General features: G+C 31.4%; 1 protein-coding gene across 50 annotated transcripts in view; it reads right to left on the bottom strand.

Annotated features, from left to right (window-relative positions):
* Window positions 1–10,520, bottom strand: part of LOC145247411 (uncharacterized) — a 116,850-nt gene that overhangs the window by 86,161 nt on the left and 20,169 nt on the right. For all 50 annotated transcript variants that reach the window (XM_080109128.1, XM_080109129.1, XM_080109141.1 and 47 more), the window contains exon 5: window positions 631–1,062. In XM_080109128.1, coding sequence (XP_079965254.1) covers window positions 631–1,062 — 432 coding nt within the window. The remainder of the gene's footprint in view (window positions 1–630; window positions 1,063–10,520) is intronic.

Here is a 10,520-nt window from a genome sequence, read left to right as displayed (position 1 = left end):
AATGAACTAAACAAACTGCTAACTATATTATCTTCTAGTTGTTCAAGCGCTCACTGTTTTCTGGCTATTGCTTATCCTAATCCATGTATTATATATATATATATATATATATATATATATATACTATTTATTCAAAAGGAATCAACATTCAAGAGCTTATCTCGTTTGCATATTACATTAAAGAAAATCTGATTTAATAATTATCTCTAAATTTTAGAATCGAAATTAATAATAGAATTGGTTCAAGTATTCTATTTAGAAATATTACATAAAGTCAATTTATTTCTTTTCAATTTAATTTACATTTAATTTATTTTTTAATCATTAGCATAACGAGCATCAGTTGTGTTTAACACCGGAAGTAAGTTTTCACTTAACCTATGAGTTATTTCCCTTTATGCTATGAGATTTTATTTTTCTATTTGAATTTCATAGATGAAGATGGCTATGCTTTATATTTCCTAAAATCAAAATATGGTCAACTCTCAGGAAAATCGTAACAACTTAGGATATTTAGTTTATCTTAAATAGTATGTGACTAAACCCTCAGCCCGGTAATATGTTTTTTTTTTATATCTGGCAAAGCTATATAGATACAACTAGTTAACAAATAAAAATAGTTGAACTTACTTGTACGTCCATTGGTCTCACTTTCACATTTCATGTCCATATCCACATCACCTGGATCCGTTTTTGAGTCTTCATCCTCAAAGTTCTTATAACGGCGTCTATGATATCTCCTACGGTGTGGTTTTCTTAACCTGTTCTTAGGTTTGATATAAATACGTCGGTGTATGGGCCTTTTCGCCCTATTCCAGAGTTTATTCCACTTCCGTCTTTTGCCTTTTCTTCTGCCTTTCAGTGTTCGATGTCTTGGCTTTCCATTCCTAAATCGGCGTTTTCCACCCCTCCTTTTGCCCCCACGCCCACGGCCCAATCCGAGGACGAAGTGACCCTTAAATTGCTGACCATTTTTGCCGTTCAATTTTACCTCAAATCTTTTTTTTCGTATTCTTTTCTTCATCTCGTCTCTACTATCCAGATTCAGGATCTTCTGTAATGCTGAAAAGCAAATACAGTTTTAATCAACTATTTTAATGTATGCTTGTATGTTATAGAAATTGATAAGCAAACAAAACATTCATATAAGTTTAAATAACTCAAATTTTACACAGAATCTAAAGACAATTTTTTTTCAATTCTATCTGAGGTCATTAGAAGCAATTATCGGTTAGGTCCATAAAAATAATTAAAATATATGAGAACGCAAAGAAACGAAATTCAGTTTTAAAAAATCGATTTTCTTCGTTTCCTGAAATAAAGATCAAGTTCAAGAAAAAATATCTCAATAAAGACTGTCTTAAAAAAGATTTAAACATTTAAACAATCATTCATATTGTATTTTTATGATGCAAAACCATTTGTTACTTTTTAAAAATTCAAATTCGATAAGATTCATAGAATCAACTAGCCGTTTTACAGCTGTCTGTAATATTTGTTTTAACAACACCACTGCGCTAACAGTTTTTTTATTGCTTGAACACTGCCAGTTTTAGCTTTTCTTTGAAGGCAAAGATAAAATGCATATATTAAAAAAAAAATCTTCAAAAATCATCCGACCAGCAATACAGCTCCATACCGGTAATGCCAGGTTGTGTGTGTTTGTTTTCCACGATTGGAACGAAAGTTTTCAAATTTAGTATTTAAATATGAATATAAACAGCACAAAGTTCTTTGATAACTCGATATGATATACGGTTTCACCAAAAAACAGTCACACATTTTGTGTTCATTAAAAAAAAAGATTTTATTTATATTTATAGTACATGCATACAATTGTTTCGGACCACTACTAATATTTTTTACATAGTAATTCTAGGCATGTTTTTTTTAATCCCTCGACAAAAAGAGGGTGGACCTGTACATTCACCCTTGTCCGTTCGCCCGTTCGTCTGTCCGTACTTTTCTCAATAACTACGCCTTGGAAATTTTTGAAATTTTTCACAAACATTAAACATGATATGAGTAAAAAAGTAACAGAACGGATTTTCCTGGAAAACTCCGGTTGCCCCTCTAGGGGTGCCTTTCGGGTTAAAATGACTAAAATTGATACTTTTGTGCTTATTAAAAAAAAATTGATGCCTTGGATTTTTATAAAACTTTCTGAAAAGATGTAATTAACTGATTTCTATATAATTTTGTTTGTCTATACTTCGCGATAACTTTTGCGTATGTCCGAAGCGCTTTTTTTTTTTTTTTTAGGATAATAAAAACATTCCATTCTTTGGACTATTTTACCATATTTGTTCAAAATTTTCTGTGTATGTCTTGAATGGTGCTGAACTGAAATGTAAATATGTTAAGGCCTTGGGGACTTTTGGGGCAAAATGGGGGCGGGCAAATGATGGACTTAGTCATTTCTTTTTTTGCATGGTGCAGAACTCAAATTTACATATGTTAAGACCTGGAACTGCACCGTTTGTTTATTTTCATCATGATTTGACGTCCTCTGTGGACTTTTGGGGCTAAATGGGGGGAGGGGGCAAATGCTGAACTAATTTTTTTTTTGCCTCGTTCACTACGCACTCACGGGGGACCATACATGCTTTATTTGTTTTATTTATATTATCATCCACATACCAGCGGGGCACTCCTCAACGAAAAAACAAAAAACAAAAGAAAACTTCCAAAATTGTTAATGTATCTGACTGTTAATGAGAAAGAATGTCTAAAGGATAATATGATCCTTGTTATCTTTGTTTTTTCTATGCCTGTTTTAGGAAGCGGTATATGATGAAAGTATATATATATATGTATATATATTCAACCCTTCCAGCTATCCAGTGTCCGTATTGTTGTCAATCCGGTCCACGCTGCTGTTCAGGTACACTATTTCCTGTTCTCTAACCTTCCAGAATTTTCATTGATCAACTTTCGCCAGTTCATCTTTATTTCGCCATAAATACAACTTTTCTTTACGATTATTCATCCGCATTTGTCTTCTCTTCTTTGCCATTCATCGTATTTTGTGCTTACCTTCTTTGTTGTACGTCATCTAGCGATTCGGCGTTCTGTTACATTCTCATGGATTTCTATCTCCTCACCTCTTCCACTGAATATTTTTTGTCACGATTCCTATTAAAATTATGGGGAGAGGGCGAGTGGCAAGGATGCCAGTAAATATGAACACATGTAACGTTATACGCACGTTTACACACGTGTTAACATATAGGGACTAAACACGTCGTAAATTCCGTCGCAAAGGTGACAAAGCCAAGGTATAGGAAAGAAAGTCAACTTGCTGTTTCAGGTTTTAAGAAAAGGACTTTATTTTTTCATTTTTCGGCCACGCGTGACTTCTCCCATGTCTCTAACGTGATCATGATCCTCGGTCTGCGCACACGTTCTTCTTTTTTATATTTCTTTCATTTCTTCCTCGTCATGACGTCACTTCGCACCTGTCTCGACATCTGCATGCAGCCCCCCTCACCCCACGCGCGTCTGCACTCTGTTACAAACAGATATGACGTATTTTTTTTTTAAATAAATTTTATTTTTCTTATTTTATTGTGCAAAAATTAATAATGACTAAATATCATTTGTAATTTAAATCAGTACGTCTTTCTTTCTAATAAAACAGGAAAGAAAATATTTAAAAACTATTTTTTGCAAAAAAATAGCTTTTATTTAATTTTATTACTTTTACGTTGATGCTGTAATGAAAAGGTAAACTGGAGAAAAAAGTAAAACATTTTTTTTTGTTAAAACTTAAGTTGACATTTTTATTTAAAAAAATTATTTTTTACATAGGACTCGCCACTTATCAAGGCCCGGAAGCCACTCGAGGATAAGGGTTATTATGTGTACAGTAATCAATGCGATAATATTGTAGTAATCGTTAGTAATGGAAATTTGGTAAATTGGATTACTTAAGGGGGCGATTCATCAAGAATTTGTTTATGTTGGACTTGAAGACAACTGGTATTGATTTTTGTTAGTATTCCATATTACATCTGACAAACTGTTTGTTTATTTTTAACGAAAATGTCATAATTACGGTTATAATAACTTTAAGCCACTTAATGTAAGGCGCTAAAAGCAAAAAAGAAACTACTATTTCAAGGTTAAAATTTGCTAACAATAAGTGTTAGATGGAATGTATTAACCAATTCTTCCTCTCTTTGTCAGAAAAATCGCTTATGGAATATAAGGACTAAAAGGGAAAAGAAAAAAAAAATAAGGAAAACGAGATGTACGAGTTTGCCGAGAGTAAACTTATTTTGTAGATGTTTATTTTGTTGAAAATCAAATAAAAACACAGTCATGCATTTTATGTAACATTTAATCAAATTATTTTGCAAGTAATCAAATAATAATATTATTTCTCTTCTATTAAACACATTATGGCGAGACTGCTTTCCTGCAGATTACGACTTGATTGTATTCAACGTCAATGTCAACATATCCATACCACCTGGATACGTTTTTGAGTAACTGTCTTCAATCTCAAAGACTCCTCTGTTCCAGTTCTTATAATGACGTCTCTGACATCTCCTATGGAATGGTCTTTTTCACCTGTTCTTATGTCTTATATAAATACATCAGTGTAGAAGTCTTTTTTACCACATATGAAAATCTATTCCAAAATCTGTTTCTGAAAGTTCCACTTTCGCCTTTTGTTTTTTCTGCTGCCTTTCAGTGTTCGATGTGTTGGAAATATTCCAATAAATAAATTTTATACAGATTGGCAGACGATTAATGAGTCAATACATTGTGTGTTCGTTAACGTTTGTGTGTATGAGTGGAGAGAAATTTCGGAGAGGGAAGCGCCCAACAGAGGAGCACCCAGCAACACCGATCCATAGACTCGAGTCAACTAAGTTCCACTAGTTTATTGGAGAAAAATCTAAGTTCTTAAAGGATTTAAATGGCTACCGGAAAGACGATTTCAAATAACTTCAGGAAGGTTTTTGATTGGTCCAAAATACGATTATTTGTTATTATTCGGGTTAGTGTATGCGCATACGACGTGCGCAGAAACGAATTTACGTATTTTGATTTTGAACATCAACCGCTACAAACGATGGTTCAAACTAAGAAGTATTTGATCGTGCGAAATCGATTTTGAATTCTATCAAGGCAATGAAGACCGCTCTGAGTAGCACCTCCCAAGATGTGGTACCTGATAATACAACAAGATGCAATACAGTGTAGAATAAAGAAACAAAAAATATATCCAGACTTCTGTCTGTTGTTTTTTAATCAATAAAACAATATAAAACACACAATAACACATTTATTACATCATTAATCGCCATTCTTCACTATGACCTCTTTCTGTCTGTTAATAAGTTTTTAATACTACGCTCATTTAAAAGATATTCCTGGAGTTTTGAACAATATATATATATATATATATATATATATATATATATATATATATATATAAATAAATAAACGCAATTCATTTTAAACCCCAAAAGAAGGTCATAGTCTAATATATAAACGGTCCTGCCAACACAACTAAGACCACCAGAACGGGTTTATCTATGGAATAAATGACAATATGAAGACAATAGATCTATTTGGTTACAGAAATTTCATAAGTATTTAGCTGGAGGAATAGATGAGGTAGAGAATTTCAAACGAAGTATACGGTTGAAGTAAGCCGAAAGTAAGTGAAGACCCCTTATCCCAGATATATAGGATTCCCCCCCCCCAAAAAAAAAAACGTTATAAAACGCCATTTTCTCCTTTGTGGAGGGGGGAATAGCGTTAATGACGTCACGTTATTTCCTTTTGAAAAAAGTGTTTTTTAGAAATCACATGTCAAGAAAGTATTTAAAAAAATCAAATGCATTATATCTTTCAAGAATATCGTAAAACATTTTTTTGAAGAATGTGTAAATCATAAAAGTAATGACCAATCCATTTAACGTATTTCTAATATTTTATTTCAGATTTTTTTTAGATGATAATCCAGATTATTTGGATTATTCGAACATGCTTATTACGTGACTAGTTTGGATTACTCTTGTTTTGGCATTTTGGTGATTCAGGCTTAACAGCTTGTCTGGCTGCTATTTCCAACTGGTAGTACAGGAGCCCTAACTCTAGTAGTGCTAGGAACAGCTGCTCTATCAACAGTTGTATATTGTTAAGTTAAATTGTGCCATAACGTACATGGAAAAGGATCCTACATTTAGCTCTGATGAATTTCCCGATGTTACAATCCCATAAATGTGTTAACGTTGTTTCTCACATAAAAAAAAACACACACTTACTTTATCAAAAAATAAACACACACTTACTTTATTTAAAAATAAACACACACTTACTTTATCTAAAAATAAACACGCACTTACTTTATCTAAAAATAAACACACTTACTTAATCTAAAAATAAACACACACTTTATCTAAAAAAACACACTTATTACTTTATCTAAAAATAAACACACACTTAATCTATAAATAAGCACACACTTACTTTATCTACAAATAATCACATTTACTTTATCTAAAAATAAACACACACTCACTTTATCTAAAAATTAACACACACTTACTTTATCTAAAAATAAACACACACAAGCTTTATCTAAAAATAAACACACACTTACTTTATCTAAAAATAAACACACACTTACTTTATCTAAAAATATACACACATCTTACTTTATCTATAAATTAACACACACTTACTTTATCTATAAATTAACACACTCTTACTTTATCTAAAAAACACACACTTACTTTATCTAAAAATAAACACACACTTACTTTATCTAAAAATAAACACACTCTACTTTATCTAAAAATAAACACACACAAGCTTTATCTAAAAATAAACACACACTTACTTTATCTAAAAATAAACACACACTTACTTTATCTAAAAATAAACGCACACTTACTTTATCTAAAAATAAACACACACTTACTTTATCTAAAAAGAAACACACACTTACTTTATCTAAAAATAAACACACACTTACTTTATCTAAAAAGAAACACACACTTACTTTATCTAAAAATAAACGCACACTTACTTTATCTAAAAATAAACGCACACTTACTTTATCTAAAAATAAACACACACTTACTTTATCTAAAAATAAACACACACTTTATCTAAAAATAAACACACACTTACTTTATCTATAAATTAACACACTCTTACTTTATCTAAAAATAAACACACTCTTTCTTTATCTAAAAATAAACACACACTTACTTTATCTAAAAATAAACACACACTTACTTTATCTAAAAAGAACATTAATGACATTTTGCTGCCCAAATCTCACCTTAGTTTTCCCTTATAAATCTGGCATATAATCACAGCATTCCGTTACAATTCAGTGACAATATTGCTTGTTTGGGACAAACAAAGGTAATGCATAAAAAATAATTGAAAAAATTAAATGATCTTTATTTCAGAAATCATATTTTTATTAATAAGTATTTTTTTTATTCAAATGTATAATTTAAGAATATCCTTAATCACTTTTTTAATGTATAAAAACATGAAATTAGAGTAACATTAAATACGTTTAATGTATTTATTGACGTTTCAAATTATTTTTGAGATGAGGATTGATAATTCATATTTTTGCATTATTTTAAGTACTGTTCTCATCTTGAGTGTTATTCACGCAACGTTTCTGTCGATGTAACTCCCGACATTCTTCAAATGTATTTTGTCAAACTCAGTAAATTGTACGTGATTTTGAACGGAATACTTTATTTCATCTACGGGGTTGATTATTCTCGTTCCGTTAGTCATAACAATAAAAGTTTTAAGTAATTTTTAATTGAATTTTTTGTATGAGCCGTACTGAGGATTGGACCTTCAAATCCCCAGAAGACTGTCATTTATGACTGATTATTCCTTAGCACAGACCTGTAGCACAAAACAAAAACAAAACAAAATGGAAATAATAAATAGTTGTGTATAAAGTTTAAATAAATCTTTGAAAAAAATCTGAAATGGTGAATTTTGTTTTCAAAACAAATTTTTATTTTTTTTATTTACATAAAATGACATTTGGTTTTAGGTTTTTAATAATTACCTTTGTTTTTTGTTTTTTTTTTAATACTAGCAGTTCAGCCTGGCTTTGCTCAGGCCCTGTGTACTGTTCATAACTTTATGTGCACATGTATATATTAAAAAGTGTGACTCATTTCCAGGTAACCTACATCTAAAATTTCAAGTGTTTAGACCCAAAATTGGCGGAGGAGTTTGGTAGAGTCTGCAAAGGTCAACTCTTTAAACTTTAACCTCTTGGCAGCCAAATTTTCGCCCAAAAACTGATTAAAAATCTTGCTGCATGTCTGAATACCCTTTATGTAACATTTCAAATGTTTAGACAAAAAATTGGCTGAATAGTTTGTGAGAGACCGCAAAAGGTCAAATCTTTTAAACTTTGACCACTTAACAGTCAAATTTTCGGCCAAAAACCGGCCATATTCCCTATGTCAGAATACACTTTATGTAAAATTTCAAATGTTTAGAGGAAAAAGTGGAAAAAGTAGCTGAGTAATTTGGTACAGACCGCAGAGGTCAAATTTTGTCAAACTTTGACTCCAATTTTGATTCCTTAACATTTATTGTTTTTGGCTACAATCTAATTTAATAGTTTGATCCATGTCCAAGTAATCTACATCAAAAGTTTCAAGTGTTTGGACCCAAAATTGGCGAAGGAGTTTGGTAGAGTTCTCAAAGGTTAAATCGTTGGACTTTGACCCCTTGACAGCCAAATTTCTGTCCGAAAACCGATTAAAAAGATTTTCTCAAATCTCAATACCACTTATGTCAAATTTCGAGTCTGTAGACTGAAAATTGGCAGAGTAGTTTGGTAGGGAAATGTACACACACACAGACAGGCAAACAATTTCACTTTTCTAGATATATAGATTAAATGTTTTTCGTGTATTGTTTGAAAAGGAATCAATATAATCTTACTAATGAATACGCACCGAGAAATTAAATCGATTTAAAAAACAGGAATTAATTTAATTTAATTTCTTCTACTGGCAGCATTTTACTTTTATAAAAAAATAAACATTAATGTATTTATTGTAGGGTGCTACTGTTGCTGTTGCTTTGGCGGTGATGTCGAGGTCAGTTTCTACTAGTTCTGTATTTGTGGTGTCTAATGTAAATTATTTAAACTATTATGATGATAGACAAATAATATCAACAAATAGATATTTTAATATTTCTTCTAGGCAAATGTAATTGCTAAGATGAAAGCCGAGAAATTTGAAAATTATGAAGACAGAAGTTAGCGTTTATTCTGTTTATTTTGCTGTTGCCTTTGTTTTTAAAGAAAAGGAATACAGTATGTGATAACTATAACTTGGCGAAAAGTAAATATTCATTAATTTTTAGTGTAGTGTGATTTAATGTAATTTTTATTATGATTCTCACTGATATTATGTTTTAAAGAAAATTAGTACGATTAGACTATAGATATGTGTGTGTGTGTGTATGTGTGTGTCTGTGTGTGTGAAAATTCATTAGGAAACGCTGAAGAAAAGTTTGAAAGCATTGTAACACTGGTTGGCACTTGTCTTTATTAGTGGCAGTTGGAATGATAAAAGTAATACCAATGTTAACCTTAAAAAGAAAGAACTTTATTTACGTTTTTACATATTGGAGAGAGTACACCTCTTGTTAATAAGGTTGGCCGACAACGTACGTCTTGTAAGTTCGGTAGCTAAGCGTGTACTGGCTACTTGCCTGTCATGCTGGCTGGGGCTTAGTTAAGGAGAGAGATAGATAGAGAGATAGATAGATAGATAGATAGATAGATAGAGAGAGAGAGAGAGAGAGAGAGAGAGAAACAGTATAGAGTAGTAGAGAGAGGTGATGAAAAGTTTTTTAACACGCCAGTTGGCAACCGAGTCGGTCACGACCTACTTTTCGACCTGACCCCTGCTAGTTGCTTAGCAACAAAGAATGAAAGAGAAAGGCTAAGAAACTATTATTTTTGGTGAATGGTATTATTTTGTCCTACTTCTTGGCTTTTAGGGGTAACTCAGGGCAGTCCTACAGCATATATATATATATATATATATATATATATATATATATATATATATATATATATATATATATATATATATAGTAAGTTATAAAAATATATATGGCAATTAAGCTACACAGAATATTCCGCGTTTCATCCATGCTAGGATTCGTCAGGCTTATGCGAAGAGTTGTGCTTGTATCGCGTTTTTATATACGCTCCTTTTATTGAGTTTTTGGTTAGTCAGTCACATTCCTAGTTTCCACTGCTCCCTTCCTAATCAGCCAATGAGCAGGCACTTACAGGACAAAGTCCCAGTTGACCTTGGTTTCACCCCTTCTTTTGTGTGTGCTTTTTAGCAGGAAGCGTAGATATTAGTGATTTGACCTATTTTAAACCTAGATGTTGTAAAATGTGTGTATTTTTAAATTATTATGTTAGTTTATATATAATAATTTATATGCATGTATGTTTATTTTATTTATTT

This window comes from Euprymna scolopes, chromosome 25 (assembly GCF_053919585.1).
Source record: "Euprymna scolopes isolate OS-2025 chromosome 25, ASM5391958v1, whole genome shotgun sequence".
Classification (NCBI taxonomy): Eukaryota; Metazoa; Mollusca; class Cephalopoda; order Sepiida; family Sepiolidae; genus Euprymna; species Euprymna scolopes.
Note: the sequence above shows the minus strand (reverse complement) of the source record. Positions and strands in the feature narration are given on the sequence as shown.